The sequence below is a fragment of the Meleagris gallopavo genome, chromosome 19 (assembly GCF_905368555.1).
Source record: "Meleagris gallopavo chromosome 19, MGAL_WU_HG_1.1, whole genome shotgun sequence".
Classification (NCBI taxonomy): domain Eukaryota; kingdom Metazoa; phylum Chordata; class Aves; order Galliformes; family Phasianidae; genus Meleagris; species Meleagris gallopavo.
In genome coordinates, this window is record NC_139422.1 from 6,986,983 (window position 1) to 7,003,292 (window position 16,310).

General features: G+C 44.7%; 1 protein-coding gene and 1 non-coding gene across 2 annotated transcripts; one reads left to right on the plus strand and one right to left on the minus strand.

The window, feature by feature from the left end:
- The first annotated feature begins 8 nt into the window (after nt 1–8).
- WDR5 (WD repeat domain 5) lies at nt 9–12,204 on the plus strand. The gene is made up of 14 exons (XM_085239124.1): nt 9–146; nt 1,810–2,000; nt 2,797–2,905; nt 4,168–4,241; nt 5,168–5,257; nt 5,916–6,005; nt 6,370–6,453; nt 7,498–7,553; nt 7,686–7,732; nt 8,539–8,614; nt 9,160–9,193; nt 9,659–9,733; nt 10,136–10,223; nt 11,092–12,204. Exons 2-14 carry the CDS (start codon nt 1,920–1,922, stop codon nt 11,190–11,192), a joined length of 1,005 nt encoding a protein of 334 aa, XP_085095250.1. The 5' UTR covers nt 9–146; nt 1,810–1,919; the 3' UTR covers nt 11,193–12,204.
- Nucleotides 12,205–13,014: 810 nt separating this feature from the next.
- On the minus strand, nt 13,015–13,142 carry LOC116217306 (U6atac minor spliceosomal RNA). The gene has a single exon (XR_004161694.1). It is a non-coding gene; the product is annotated as a U6atac minor spliceosomal RNA (small nuclear RNA).
- Nucleotides 13,143–16,310: the final 3,168 nt, after the last annotated feature.

Consider the following 16,310-nt stretch of genomic DNA (forward strand, 5'->3'; position numbering starts at 1 on the left):
CCGTGCCACATTCCCCGCCTGGCGGCTCCGGAGCTGCCGCCGCCGCCGCCGCGTTCCCCCCTCCGCCCCTCCCGCGGCAGCGCACCCCGCCTCGCCGCGGTGGAGGAGGCGGCGGTGCCGGGTTCCCGCCCTTTCCCCTTCCCCTGGTAAGTCACCGCCGATCCAGGCTGGCTGGGTTCCTTCAGCGCCGGCCTCGCGTGGGGCGCCGCCTCTTCTCCCTCCCCCACCGCCCTCAGTCCCGCGCTGAGGCGGGAGGGGGGCGCGCGCCGGCTCTGCACTGCCGTGCGGTGCTTTACGTTGCATTGCATTGAGCTGCCCTGCTTTGCTTTGCACTGCCCTGCTTTGCTCCCCGGGCCGGAGCGCGTGCAGCCCTGCGGGTGTGAGCACGGCAGTTCTCGTGGCCGCTCACGGCTCTGTGCACGCCTGGATGTGCGTGTGCCTGTGTGCGTGCACACACGTGGCTGTGTGTTCTTGCAGGCTGCTTTTCCGGCCCTCGGGATGTTTTCCTGCTGAGTTCACCCGGGCTTCTTGCTGAGAGCATTCCTTTGGGTGTGGTGAGAAAGGGGCATTTCATAGAATGGCCTGGGTTGAAAAGGACCACAATGATCATACAGTTCCAACCCCCTGCTGTCACCAGGCACCAGATCAGGCTGCCCAGAGCCACATCCAGCCTGGCTGTGAATGCCTCCAGGATGGGGCATCCACAACCTCCCTGGGCAACCTGTTCCATTGCCTCACCACGCTGAAGCTGGGGCTGTGCTGGTTCCACTGCCTGCATGCTGCAAGCCCTCATGCTGTGCAGCAGGGTGCTGCCTGCTCAGGTTTGTATGAAGAGGTGCTGCTCTCCCTGGAGCAGAGCTGGGTGCAGGGAGCAAGCTGTTTGTTTGCTCTGGTTCCCAAATGAGTTCAGGCTGTAAAGAATCTGATCTGCATTATAGAAGTGAAGTCGCTGTTACCAACAGTAAGTAATGAGTCTGCGCTGTGCAGCGTGCTTGTAAAGCAAATGGGGAACTGGTGGTACTTAGCTCTGTGCCCTCCTGAGGACAAGATGCTCAAAATGTCAGCGGTGGCTTGAAAAGTGAGTGCTATTCCTCCCAGATTTGCTGGCACAAGAAAATGAATGGTGCTTGGGATGGGATATCACAAATGGACGATGAGGGCAAATCCTTACAGCGTGAACTGGAGGTTATTCTGTTATGCTGCTGAAATGGAACTGAACTGCAGTGTGCTTGTTCCCTCTGCAGCATCAGCCCTGATTGCAGGATACAGCACAGCACTGCTCAGGTTTTGCTACAGAAAGCAGATCTGATGAGGTTAATGCAGGGCTGCTGTTAAGCAGGGAGAACTGTCAGGCAGGGCTATGGTGCTCAGAGTATTTAGGGGGGAAGATATGAGACTGAAATAGTTGAATTAGGAGATGAAAAAAACACCTGGTGGGGTTTTAAGCTTTGGAAATGCCTTATATACAAAGCGTTGTATTTGCTGTGTTGTACAGGTGTTTCTCAGGTCTTTTGAGGAATATGAGATGAACCCTTTCACTTTCACTAAAAGCTGCTCTGCTTTATTTCTAATGGTTGACACAGAACACGGTGAAAAATGCTGTCCTGGATCTGATAAAAGTCCTGTATTTGGGTTCTTGATCTTGCATGCTAATAGACCTGAAGGCATAAAATAGCGTGTTGCTGAACAGATGTAGAATATGCTTCTTCATCATGTTTTCTGCAGATCTGCAGTTAAGCTGATCTCGTTCCTTTAGCTGCTGCTGATCTTTCTTTGACAGCTAATGTGAATGTTTTGCTTCTCTTCCAGGGTTTTGTTTCCAGTGCAGTTCTGCTCCCTGTGGTAAGGGCTGCCTTGTGAAGCAGCACGTTCATTCTCCCTTTCAAGCACCATAAGTCTCTTTTGCCAGCTTCAGAACCATGGCAACAGAAGAAAAGAAACCAGATGCAGAATCCACCAAAACACAGTCTACTCCTTCTTCCTCGACCAATCAGAGCAAGGTGTGTGTGGGGCTCTGAACAATACCTGTGTAAATGCACATGGCACTTACCTGCACGTGCACAAGGAGAACAGCAATTAGAGAACTGAATCAAGTGTAGATTAAGAACTTCTTAATACGTCTACCTCTGCGGTTGTCTGGAGAGGGAAATGTGCTGAAGGTTCTAGGGGAAAAGCAGGTGGAGTACAGCCTCTCTTATAGAGCTAGGTTGGTTTTTTGGTTTGCTTTTTAAGTCCTTGTTAAGGAAATACTGCTCATCAGTTCGAGTGGTAGAAACTTGGTTTGTGTTCTTGGAAGGCCAGTAGGTGATTGAGAACGGATGGATTTGTGATCTAGCTGCAAAATGAGAATGCAGTCATTACTCAGATTCTTTGAAGCCTGCAGATGCTCAGATGGGATATTGCTGTCTAACCATGAAGCTTTCAGAAATGATGAAAGGCTGAGAAAATAGAGTTTTAAGGGGACAGGGGAGTACTACACAGATCAGTACCAAAATTTTATTTTAATCTGCCAAGCACTCTGTGCTTGGCCTGTTGTGTTACTATCATCTGTTAGTTGCTGGCTTGAATGGAATTCCTATCAGGGATGAGTTTGGTTCCATGTGGCTGGAAGGTGCTGCTGGCTCCAGTGAGGGCTTTTTGAATTTGGAGAGGGAAAAGAATGTAAGCAGTAGAATTCGTTAAGATGAATGTTTATGCATTCCATTGATGTATACTGACCTAGTCTGATACTGAGCTTGTCACTGAGAAACTAAATTGGGAATTTATTCAACTCGTTCATATGTATTTTTCTTCCAGCCTGCACCAGTAAAACCAAACTATGCTCTGAAGTTCACATTAGCAGGACATACAAAGGCGGTCTCGTCTGTAAAGTTTAGTCCTAATGGAGAGTGGCTAGCCAGTTCCTGTAAGTATTGCTTTCTTATTCTTCTTCAAAAATGTGCAAATGTGGGCCCTGTAGAACTACTTGTCTTAACTGATACCCTCATTGGATGGAGAAGGGATAAGTGTCCTTATTCTTCTTAAAAGGAGCAATACCAAACCTGACAGACTTTGGGATAATCAAAGATTTTAAGTTCTGCCACTTGCAGGGTGTTGCTAAATCAGAGTCCTCTCCTGTTCAGTCTTCTTACTGAGCTAGGGGACAAAAGCAAATGGGATTCTTGCCCCATCCTTGTGCTTTTCTGTAGTGCTAAAGATGTAGCTTAAGCTTTTAAATTAAACTTCGTGTGCAGTACCTGCAGGCAAAACTCAGCTCTGGGAAATGTGGGAGTTAACTTGGCACTGCTAGGCTGGATTGTAGAGTGTGGTGTGAAGGACTGCCCATGTGCTTCTGTGCCTGTGGCTCTTAGCGAGTCACAGCCTTAGATTACCCCAATGAAATATGCAGATCACAGTGTTTTGCTGCTCTCTCTCTCAGATTGAGTTCTCCCCTGACAGTTTTGGCATTTCTTGCGACGTTTACCACCAAGAAAACTGCCTGGTAGCTTTCCTTAGGAAATGTCCTTATATTAACCTCAGTGAGGCACCATATATGAAGACAGGGCAATTAAAAAAGAACAGTGTTGAATGATATGCTGGGGGCCAGTCAAACATCTTCCAGACATGGGAATGACTTTTGTCTTTGGCTTAACTTCAGATTGCCTTTGTAAGGCCGGTGTGCCGTGTATAAATCACTTCTATGTTCTATTATCCTTGTGAAAGACCCTTTCCCCTGTCCCAAAGTTTTCCAACCTCTGGCAAATACCAGCCTCTTCTATCTGGCCCGTTTTGCCATAAAATGGACAGTATGTTTGGGCTTTTGCAGGCATTAATTGATGCCAGGTAGTGATGTAATTTTTGTTCTTTCTGGGCAAAAGCCTTTCAGCGTTCCTCATGGAACAGTACTTCTACCACTGGCAGTCTTAAACAAAAGTAGAAGCTCAAGTTGTCATCAGAGAAACTAAAGCGACTGGAGACTGTGCATTCCAGGCAGCTTATGTAATCTCAGTTGCTGCACTGAGTGTGGTGTGTATGAAACTGTTCTTTACCAGTTACATACTGCCTTACACACTTGTGTCTGCATGGAGAGGGAGGACTCTACCTACCTTTGGCAGGGACGTGGTTAACATATCCCTTTCCTCCTGATGTCAGTGCTGCATGTCTCTTAACTGGCACGTTCTTTTCCAGCTGCTGACAAACTTATTAAAATTTGGGGAGCATATGATGGCAAGTTTGAAAAAACGATATCTGGCCATAAGCTGGTAAGTATGAGGAGATTGCTGTGTGCTTGGGAATGAATTTTCTTGTAATGAATTCATTTTCCCTTCTTTTTCCTCATCTAGACATTTCCATTTGTGGTTCCTTTGGTGCAGAAGGCTTGTTCATCAGTCTGTATTTGTATCTCTTTGTTTGTACAGTCCTGTGCAATAGCCTGGGGGTGGGATTGCTGAGGTGACACCAGGTCAAGCTGGAAATGTGGGTGAAGTGCAGGCTGATAATGAAGTACCTGCATGCACACTGCCTGGCCTTTTTGCTGAGTCCCTCCATTTCAGCAGCACCAGCCTCCTACAAGGGATTGTATATTACTGGGTGAAAATCCTTGTGAATGCCATGTCCTCTTCCATCTTTCCCTTGTGTCTGGAGCAGAATGGCTTGCTTTGTAAGGAGATTGAATTTTCCTTGTGGCTTTGTCTACGTAAACACAGCACTTACTCATTCAGCAAAGTTGCAGAGAAAAAACAAGTTCCCAAACTCTTCCATTTTGTTTCCCAAAATTTGTTACATGCTGAAGCTTCAGAAGCAAAGATGAAGATTCACCAGATGAAAAACCAGTAGAGTCCTGTTCTCTTCCAGCCCTCAGGAGCTCAGACCAGAAGGAGTGAGCTATTTGCCATGATGAGAAACCACTTATTCAGATTAGTTTATATAATACACTGTATGTGAATTCCATGAGAGGGTGTTGGTGGCCACAGTAAGAGCTATGTGAAGAAGTCATTGGTGTTTATGGAGTGCATAGCCCAGCTTAAAATGAAGAACTGTCAAAGGAGCTGTAACCCAGTCAAATTAATGAATTTGCATCTGCCAGTGCTGAATTTTTCACACTTCAGCTGTGAATACGGAGTCTATTTCCCATTTTCCCATGTCAGTAAGCAAACAGAGCTAAGAGGATTGTTTTCTTTTGTTTTAGGGTATCTCTGATGTCGCTTGGTCATCAGATTCCAACCTTCTTGTCTCTGCCTCTGATGATAAAACTCTAAAAATATGGGATGTAAGCTCGGTAAGAACAGAAACTGTTATTTGCCTTCCATTTCCCTAGAATTGCTACCTTAAATCAAGTTCTTCTGAGAGATGAGCTTGACATGCTATGATAGGAGAAGACAGAGTTATAAACACTGGTCCTCTTTAGGTAGTAGCTCCCACTTTGCTGCTTAAAACAAGCAGCTGGCTGAATGGGCAGTGACTTATGCTGCATGCTTTTGGAATGAGGGCGATGCTTCTGGGTACCAGGAGGACTCTGGTTATCTTCTGGGAGTGTTTCAGTCTTAGGTTGACATTGCAGGCTCAAGTTTCATTTCTGAAAGCAGCCTCTCAGGTGGAACTTAAGAGTATTTGTAACTTCTCATCACAGGCTCACTTATCTTTGCTTGTTTTTTTCCCCCTTCTTTTTCTGCAGTTACAGTGAAAACTGGGTAAATTGGTTTAAATTTGACAAGATGTGTTAAACTGTTTGGTTTTCCTTAATTGCCCAAAGGATTTGAAAATTTGTCTGTGGTCCCTGAAAAAGTCTTTCCTTTGTTTTTCTTCAGCTGGTCCTCTGCCTCTCTAAGTCTATGGTTAGAGATGCTTTCTTTTTGTTCTGCACCACGCAGCTTGTCTGATTGCATGTATGGCTACAGAGGATACTGAGTATTTAAATCTGCTAAATCTTATTTCAGGGTAAGTGCTTAAAGACATTGAAGGGGCACAGTAACTACGTTTTCTGCTGCAACTTCAACCCTCAATCAAACCTCATCGTTTCTGGCTCAGTAAGTGATTTCTGTTCCTTTGTGCACAGCAATTGCTGCACATCCCTTATTTCGATTATGTCTTCCTCCACAAACACAGCTTGTAATTAGGTGAACTGAGCAGTGTTATTGCTGTCTTGGGGAAGCAGTCAAGCCTTTAACCCATCCTTAACATGCAGTTTTCTTTGTGTGTAGAGGAAGAGAGAACTGTCTTTGCAGTCTGTTATTGCTACTCTGTGTAGTGCTTATGTCTTAGCCTTTCTGATGCAGCTGCAGTGCGACTCGAGGGAGGTGTGTGTGTCTACACTTGCATCAAGCTGTAATGTCTTGCAGGTCACAAATAACTGTATCATTAAACAATGTTCTGTGTTTCTTCAATCTTCAGTTCGACGAAAGCGTGAGGATATGGGATGTGAAAACAGGGAAGTGCCTCAAGACGTTGCCTGCTCATTCTGACCCAGTTTCAGCTGTGAGTCTTTTCTGATAAATGAACACTCTAACATACTTATGCTCTTATTATGATACCCTTATAAAATGTAGTGAATGGGCTGTGGTTTGTGGATGGGCATTGCTGGATGAGAACAAAATTAAGAGCCTTAACTGCAAGGCTTATGTGGTTTTGTGTCTTGAGCCTCAGTGTGGGGAGCAGTGAATAGTGATGTGCTGGTCATGTCTGAGCCTGGCAGTGTGATGCTGGGGTATGGACTGGTGATCACTTGAGGAATGGAGAGCAACCTGGAACTGCTGTACATCTGTTACTTTCTTGTTCCAAGCAATTGCTGAGGTCTGGAGCAGGGTAGTTTCAGAGTGCACTCCAATCTTGTTAATTCATTTTGTGAAAATGGCTTGGATTGCAATCATCTCCCTTCAGATGAAGGAAAAGAAGATGCTCAACTCTTAATATTTTTGAAGTGGAGGGCACACTAAAAGAATATAGTATTAAACCATACCTGCTTTAATGTGATTGGTCTGGTTGTTCTACTTGACCTAAAAGACATTTCACACTTATAAATGTACATTAGTAGTAATTATTACTTTAAATTGCAGCATTTTCAGATGGAGGTGAAGGCAGTAAGTTGACCTCAGAACTTGTGAGGCTATACGTGGGGTGAAGTTCCATGTTAAAATCTTAAGGTGTTATCCCCAGGTTAGACATTACTATAAACTGAGCAGCTAATGGTGTCTGAACAGTGTCTGTGTGTTCGTGTTTAGGTGCTTCTCTTAGCTTCTGAGGAAACAGGCATTTCAGTTCCTGATGCTTGAATGTACAGCTGTAGCTAACAGCCATTTCCATTTATGCCAGGTGAACTCAGTGTAGAGGGGGAAAAAATTTTGTTCTGATCCTATTGCCCATCTGAATTCATATCTATTGTTTGGATATCATTGGCTTTTTGCTTTTATCCATGTGAACCACAGTGTCAGCTTTGGGAGGTGAATGCTCTTGGTGGGGCTTAAAAATTTGATGCTAATGAAGAAAGTGAAGTTATTTCCTCCCTCTTTTCTAATGTTACAGGTGCATTTTAATCGTGATGGATCCCTGATAGTGTCAAGTAGCTATGATGGACTCTGGTAAGTGGTTCTTTCTTGTCTGCTGCAGTGTTCAAATCTATTGCACTTTGAAAAAAGATTAATGATACTAATAATGAAGCTTATAGTGGTAGTAATGAGTCCCATGTGTGTTTTTTGTTTTTTTTTTTTTAGTCGAATCTGGGATACAGCATCAGGACAGTGCTTGAAAACACTCATTGGTAAGTAGGAAGGCTTCTTGTTTGTGCTTCATTCTTTGCTGTTCTGCTGTGATACAGGTAGTCTGCGTCATTGCAGTGAGCAGTGACTTCCTTAACCCCTATTTTTCTTCATACTGTTCCATTAGGACACTGTTATCTTTGTAGCAATGACAGTTAATAGGAGCCATCCTCCCATGTGTGTGGGAACTCGGAGTGTTCTGTAGTCCAGGTGCTGGATGAAAGACTTCCCAGGTTTTCTGCTGTTCAGCTATGTGGTGACTGCTGTGCAGCAGCTCAGAACTGTAACAACAAAGTTGGTTGTGCTGTTGGATGTGGTGGAAACAGTCTGACTGAACAAGCTGCCTGCTTTTATTACTGATGACTGTTAGCATAAGGCATCTTGTGAGCAAACCTAATAAAAGGAAACCACCTATAAGGCATATGTTCCCAGTCTTTCATATTCTTATAAAGCATTATATAGACAAGTTGACATGGCACTGCAGGTATATATACTCTAAAATTTAAAAACTATTTTATTACAGATGCATTCTTGCTCTGGCAAGTGCTGATGGAAGGAATAAAAGTTAAGTTACAAAGGGTGATTTAGTAGAATGCTTGTGAGCAAAATGTTTAATATCCTTTTATTGAAATAGTGAGAACAGTCACCTTCTTAAACCTGTATTGCTTGAATTACCAAAGGATAACAAAACTCAAAGCTTTTAACAACAGATTACTGTCGAAAGAAATTCTCTGCCAATGAGGCAGTAATACTGTTTAACAATCACTTTAATAGTTACTATTTAACAATCACTTTATTTTCACTTCAGATGATGATAACCCTCCTGTGTCTTTTGTGAAGTTCTCCCCAAATGGCAAATACATTCTAGCTGCAACTTTGGACAAGTAGGTATTTAAAAAAAAAATAAAAAATCTACTGACTTTGAAGTGTTAATGAATATCAGACAAAACTTTAGTTTGCTTCTCATTACCTGTGATGATAATGACCCTGCACAGATGCATACATACTGCCATGTTATATCCAAATCAAATTCAGCTTGCTTATTCTCTTACTTGATCTAGCTTATGTTTGAGCTGTCTTGAGAGGGCTTCAATCCTTTGTTTACTTGCCTGAAACATCTCAGTGCAAGACTTGAAAGTTGAAAAGCTGGAGGCAGTGATTGTACTGGGGAGGGGGACAGTTTGTAGGGCCATCCCTATTTCAAATGGGCTTCTTATCCTGTGAAAGAATGCAGCCTTTTTATGGGGGAGAATCTGAATGGCATGTTGGTAAAACAGATACTTTGGAGTTTAACTAAAGCTGCATTCCAAAGTCAGGCTAAAGTTCCCCTTGTAGACTTTGAGAACTCAGGTATGGAGAAACTGTCTGCTATTAGGAAACTGGTGAAAAAACACAAGAACTAAATCTTTGGTTTTCTGTTGTTTTCTAGCACTCTTAAGCTTTGGGACTACAGCAAAGGAAAGGTAAAAAAAAAAACAAAACTTGATACATAGACTTAAATAAATTTATAGGAGAATCTGGGCTTTATATGTGCTTTACATTTAGTATTACAGCAAAAAAGCGTTTGAAACTCTTTATTGTCTTTTTTTTTTCAAAGATACCTTTTGGGGGGGAAGGAAAAAAGGCTCGTGCTCCTGCATAGCCCCAAAACACTGAATGCAGCTGCATTTCTGTGTTTCTGTCAGCATTAAATTTCTCTTGCTGTTTTTCTCAGGGGGAAGTGACAAACTGAGGGCTTTCTTATTTTCCTTCTTTCCTCAAAACTATGTAGTAGTAGTGCAGAGATGCCCTCTGCATCCTTTAGATAAGCTGGCAGGGTGGGAAGCCTGGGCAGATATATTTAATCTGCTGTGACAAGAGAGTTTGTCCGTGGCTGTGAGAAAGCTACTTCTCAACTGTGCCTGTGCCTTGTGGCTCTTCTCTTCCAGTGCCTGAAGACGTACACAGGACACAAAAATGAGAAGTACTGCATATTTGCCAATTTCTCCGTTACTGGTGGAAAGGTTAGTGTTTAACATGGGCTGCTTTTTACTGATGTGCAGTTCTTACTGCTTTTCTCCACGGGATGTGCAAGGCTGATGTGATGGCAAACATCAGTCTGCTATCTGAGGGTAGGTGGTGTGCTCTGGTTGAGGTGGTGGGACACATTAGCAGAGTAGCACATTAACTCTTGTGTAGAACCACCTCAGCATCTTTCACTCCTTTAGTTTTCCTCCTTTAGAAGAGATTGAACAAAATTTTCTGCTGCCTGTATGCTCTGAAGGCTCTGAGAGACAGTGAACTGCATCAAACAGTCGTGTGGTGTTGGACCTTCCTTCTAATGTAGTGCAGTGAAGTGTTTGGCGAGAAGTAGCTGTTGCATATTGTTGAAGAGAGATTAAAATGTCTTTACTTTGTCCCTCCAGTGGATTGTATCCGGTTCAGAAGACAACCTGGTTTACATTTGGAACCTTCAGACAAAAGAGATTGTACAGAAATTACAAGGGCACACAGGTAGGAAAGAGCATTCTGTCTTTATTGATAGAATATCCTTCATGTCAGCTTGTAATGAGGGCTTTGGTGTTAGCATTGGTGTTGTCTTGTTTCCACTGTCAGACCTACTAAATCTGAGGTCTTGGCTGAGGCTTGATTGAGCCCTAAATGTTCACTTCTATTTTACAAAGTCTTTTATGTCATTGCAAATGTTAATTTGTTCAACGTAACAGCTTTGAAATCAGCGTGCAAAAGAGACTTGAGTTCAGAATTGGTTAAGATATTTAAGTGGCTCAGAATATGAATGGCTTGGAGTTGCTTACAGACACCTTCTAAAGCTGCAGCTCTTGGAAGGATAAGAGCTGACATGGTTCTGTTGTCTGTGCTTGTGTTGGCTGTTTCTTGAAGGCAGATTTGAGTATGTATTGTGATGTCACCTGCTTAGGACTTCAGTCTCAGCTCCATAGGAACATTCCATCAGCATGAACTAGAAGGAATTGTGATGCAAAATTTAGTCATGCTTACTCCTTAGCAGGACCATTGGTTTAGGCTGCAAGCTCAGGCAGTGGCAGCAAGCTTTTGTTTTTTAGACTTAGAGCAAGTTGCTGAAGACTAAGTGCTATCTAAATATTGAGTAAAACACGTTCCAGCTACTGCTCTCAAGCTGGGGAGCCCACGAAAGGGATACTTTTTTGCTAGCAAATAACTTCCCATCCCATAAACAGAGTGAATGTCGAATAAGGTGTTTTTAACTGCAACAAGGGAATAGCGACTTGGCAATGCTGTGTTAACATGTAGCAGCAGTACAGATTCGTTTTCAGAAATGTGTGCTATGAACCTGATCTCATTGCTGTAAATAATGTTTGTGTGTCTTTTTCTTCTTGCTTAGATGTTGTAATCTCAACAGCTTGCCACCCAACAGAAAACATCATTGCATCAGCAGCGCTAGAAAACGACAAAACAATTAAACTGTGGAAGAGTGACTGTTAAACGTTCCAGCATCACTTGAGAGACTGTCAGGAAAAAAATGTTTTTAAAAAAAAAAAAAAATTTAAAAAACCACATGAGAATAATAAATCCAGTTTGGCAGGAAACCTGAAGAATATTTGATAAAGTGGTTTCTGTTAGTCTTGGCCCAAAGAAAACGTCTTAGCTCTTTGCTAGAACCGGGCAGCATGGTGGGGAGGAAAAAAAAACAAACAAAAAAGATGCAGTGTCTCCTTTCCTTGCCTAATCTTTTGGCAGACAAATGGATCGTTCTGACATCGCGTTACGAGTGTCAGCCTGGTGTCGGACACCCAAAGATACTGTACTTTATGGTGGCATTACTTCTGGGCACTGCTGCTGCTTAAGGAAGAGCTGCCAGCCTGCTTTGTGACAGTAAGTTAAGTCATGAGCCTAGAGATGCGTGGATTTTTTTTTTTTTTTTTTAAATGTCTAATTTTTTATTTTTTCAGAATGTAGGTTTTAGTCTCTTGGAAGTTTCTGTATTGTTTTAAATAGGAGTACTGCATCTTCAAGGGTGCTTCATTTTAAACACTCAGCTCAAACTTTGTGACCAAATAAAACCATGCAGTTCCAGATTTCCCCCTTCCTGCCCCCTGACTTGACTCCTGTGGTGAAATCTCCTCTTACCTTCTGTATAGTTGCTTACCTCTTGTTACGTGTGTTTAATAGATGCTGTTCTAGAGCAAAGTTACATTTCTTCTGTTAACCATTAAAATGAATTCTGCTTGTAGTTGTTCTCAGCATATTTTATTTTTTTCTTCTGGATAAAAGGAAGCTCACACAACACTGTAAAATTATTTCAATGTAAAAAAGAAAAAAAAACCCCAGACTTTTGTATTTTGAAAATCCATCGTATGAAACTGTACTGATAATGGCATGACTCTGTATCTATTTCAGCGCTGGTATTTCTTTCCTCTTTTGTCATAGCCACGTAGTGTTTACACATCCAAACAAATGCCATATGCCATAATAAAAAGGTGGGATTTTCTGTGTATGCTTGTTGGTAACTGTAGTACTGTGCAGTGTTTGTGTCGTCATAGAATCATAGAATGGCTCGGGGTGGAATGGACCTCGAGGACGATGAAGCTCCAGCCCCACTGCTGCAGGCAGGGCTGCTGCGTTTCCTTAGCAGCCTCCCTTAAAATCAGGTTTAAAAGGAGGTATTTCTGTAGGAACTCTGCTGACTGAAGAGGGGAGAGGAGGGGAACCAGCTGTGCTTACGTCTGCTGCGAAGCAAGGAGCGTTTGAGGAAAGTAAGGAGTGAGCTGAAGGTATCCTTTGCAGGGGCAGCATTAGTACAAGCCCTGACAGAGACCTTGAGCTATGATGAAGTCCTGCTGCCCTCTGTGCAGCACATGCAAGGCAGGCTCGATGATGATGCAGGGTTGCGGATTGCTAATGAAAAGCTTAGCTTCCTCCAAAGGGCTCTGCCATAAGGTGGATAATGGCTTGTTTGTTTTGCTGTCAACCTCCTGCTTGATAATAACTAAAAATCACAGCACAGACCTCTCCTGCATGGCTCCACCGTGGCACTGAAGTGATCGCTTTTCTTAAAATGACTTCATGAAGTTCAGTCCCCCCCCATCTGGTGAAGCTCCTTAAGCGCAGGACGTGGCTGTGCTTTGTAAGTGCAGGGAAGCTGCCGCGTTCCACCTGTGAGCGTTTCTCATGTCGATTCAGTAGCGCTTTGTGTTGTATTTCTGTTACCAGCTGGCGGTGCAGGGCAGAGGAAAGTCGCTGTGTTAAGGAAGGGTGAAAACGGTTTCGTTTCAGGCTTCCCAGGGAGGTGGGGGAAAATAGAGCGAAAAAAACATGGTTAGATGCCACGAAGTAGGTGGCAGTGCCTTAACCGTATGCGTGTTGTATAGGCCACTAGGGCCTCTTCCATCCTTATCAAGGGGAGTGCTAACCTTCTCTCCTTTCATACAACACATTTTTGCGCTTCCTTACGGCGCTATTTAAACCTTGAAAGAATGCTTTCTCTTCAGGACAGGGTGAGAAAAATTTCCTGCCCCTTTCTTCGCTCTGAAAAAGCTTTTATTTGTTCCCCAAAATAATTAAGCCCTTACAAGTGTTTTAAATCCTGTAGATTCCGTTAAATGACACAAATACTTTCTGTTTACGGCGTAGTTAATGTATTCATCGCCGCCATCCAATCAGAGCGCAGGCACTGGAGCCTTTTCGACGGCCAAATCGCTCTGACCGGCGGGAGGCGCCTCTGCTCCGCCTCGCTAATAGCGGCACGACGACAGAGAGGCTCCGGGAGTCACGAGTTCGATTCCCGTCTAGGCTGCGTTGCAGGGAACAGGAGACTGGAGCAGCCCGAGCACAAAATCCATGTTGGGGGGTAAAAAGGGGCGATATTTTTGGGGCGTAGAGAATGGGGCTGTGCGCAGGAAAGGGACTGCTCAGCGGGAAGTTCTGTCTTTGCTGGGGATGAGCTCTAAAGCAGGATTTGCTGGCTAACCCATCTAATCTGTGCAGGGCTGAGCCGTCTTTCTGGGTATCGCAAAGGTTTAAGTGAGAACATGAATGTAGTGGGGGATTTGCTAATCAAATCTTTCTCAGTCGGGGCAGGATGGCAGTTTCCTAACCCAAAAATCTCTGACAAATCTCTGAATCTCATCGGAAAGCTAATGACAAGTTAAAATAAATGCATACTGTTTCCAGGTTGGTTTGTGCTCATTTGTTAGTTTTTCCTTTTCCCCAAAAATTTTAAAGATCTTTCCCTCCCGCATTCCAAGGAAACAAAGCAAGCAAACAAAACTCCTGGCTCAGCCCAGCCTCAGCATCACCAGCAGTCATGCCATCGACACGGTGCCCCGTGCCTGGGGACCAGGCACAAATGTGGCCCCATGATGCTCTTCCCACCATTGCAATGGAATGTGTATCTCCCTATGTGCTGCACAGCCATGAGCTGCCCCGCTGGCTTTTTTTGGGTCTCCATCTCAGTGCCTTGCAGGGATGGGCCACCTGGTGCTGCTATGGAGCAGTGGCTTTGCTGGCTGAGGCTGCAGAGCCAGGTGCTGTGCCCAAAGGTGTGCGTGGTCTCCAGCTTCTGCATCACTTCTGCATTTCTTCAGCATCACTTCATCAGAGCCCGGGCTGCTTCTCCCCCTGCCAGACACCAATGAGTTTATTAAGGGATTAAAAGTTAGCTTCCCCTCCTTATTGAATGCTCTGATTTATGCATGTGTTTAAATCAATCCAATTTCCTGCATTTTATCCCTTTTCCCCCAGGCTTTCAGGCTCTGCTGGGTGAGATGCGCTATAATAACATTGTTTTGAAGCAAGCGAGGCACCGTGGGTGGTTTAAGTGATTTGAATAAACGAGCTGCATTACTTAGGCACCTCTCCCAGGTGCTAATTGCTACCCCTGTAGCTGTAGGTGTCCACGCTTGGACAACTTTGTCCTGCCTCCCAGTGAAATATTAATGAGTATGCTGGCTAATGAAGATGCTGGGATGGAGGTGGGTCTGCCTGCCTGGAGGCTTTGGCTGGCAGCAGAGATGCCCACTGGGCCGGGGTCTCCTATCAGCCCTAGGCTGTCCTGAATGGGTGAATTCCAGGTGCTGGTAAGTGGTTGCAGGATGCACCGCATAAGCAGCTTATTTTGTCATTTTAATTTTTTAATCCCATGCATTCAGTCGCGCTCTCTTATTAGTAAGCATTAGCTCTCCAAGTCCCATTAGCTCCACTCAGAGCTCAGGCTTTGCTCGTGGGGACGCTGCTGGGGGAGCCAGTGGTGGTCTGGGGATGGATCCTGTGGCTGATGATGTCCGTGGGGTCCCACGTGGCTGTGATGCTGATCCTGACCCACAGGGCTGTGTGCATTGCCGCATTCGTGGCCTTGACCCTCACCTCGAGCAGCCCTAGCTGGGCTCCCCGAGGCTTAGCCCCATTTGGCATCTCACTGTTTTAAGAAACAGATGCATAAAATATATCCAAACCCACCTCAACTTCCATCAGGTTTCCCCTTTAACCCCACAGCCGTCCCCGTGGCTCTGCTTTGTCAGAGAATCCCAAGCTTTGGATTTAAAATGAGTTGACTGCTTCTTCTTAATAAAAATATTCCTCCCCTCTTTAAATCGAATATGTCACAGAGCCAGTGGGTCTGTTTGCGAAGAAGAGACAGCTCAGAGAGGAGAAAGAGGGAAAAAAAAGTAAAAACACACATCTCCCCAAACCCCTTCTGCCTAATCCAACTGAATTAGAGGATTTTGAAGTGGATTTAAAACTAAATCTTGATTAGGGAGAATTTCTCTCCAAGAGCTGCTGCACAGTAGTATTAATGGGAAGCGATCGTGGACAGAGGAAATAGGACAGAAATAACCGAGGGTAGCACAGACGCGCTCACGTCTGTGCACAAACTGAGAGAATCAGAGAATTTCTCGGGAGGAAAAGGAAGAAATTAAGCGTCGACATAACAGGACTCAGTGCCACGGGGCTGGAGGAGCAGGGAGCAGCCAGACCTGCTGATCTGCCTTTATTCGACACAGGGCTTGCAGGTGGGAAGCCAGCGGTGTGTGGAAGCTGGGAGGACAGGCAGCCCGTGCCCCCATGCTCTCAGGACACATGCCTGGAGGTGCCCATGGGATCCTCTCTCTGCTGACCGTGGTGTTTGTCCTCCCAGAGGGTAAGTACTGATGGGTGCAGAGTGCTTTGTGGTCTTTCGCGTCCACCTCAAACCCCGCTTGCTAACGTGTGATTTATTCTCGGGGTGGATTTGGTGGAATTCCCACCTCGAGTGATGTAGCTGCATGTTGCCATGTTGGTGGTTTTAGGAAGAGAGACAACGTCATTGTGTTTTGTATAAAACGAGGGCAGGTGGGTGAGGAGCGTGGGCCAGCAGCTGGAATCCCAGCAGCTTCCCTTCCCCAGTGAACCTCTTGCTGTGCCTGGGGAGGCTCACACAGCACCTGAAAATGCTTTGGGAGCAAAAGAACAGGGGCTGGGGAACGGCTGTGAGGCATCGTTCTGAGGCAGGGGGAAGGCAATGGCAAGAAGAAGCCTGCAGTGTGATTTCTGCGATTAGCAAACACAGGAATCACGTACTGCGTTTGCCTTAAAATCTATGGATGATGGAAAAGAATCTCCTTT

Excerpts from the sequence above, each read along its gene's own strand:
- WDR5 (XM_085239124.1), top strand. The coding sequence starts at position 1,920 with ATGGCAACAGAAGAAAAGAAACCAGATGCAGAATCCACCAAAACACAG. Across the intron at positions 4,242-5,167 it reads CGATATCTGGCCATAAGCTG|GGTATCTCTGATGTCGCTTG; the intron begins GTAAGTATGAGG and ends CTTTTGTTTTAG. Across the intron at positions 7,554-7,685 it reads AGTAGCTATGATGGACTCTG|TCGAATCTGGGATACAGCAT; the intron begins GTAAGTGGTTCT and ends TTTTTTTTTTAG.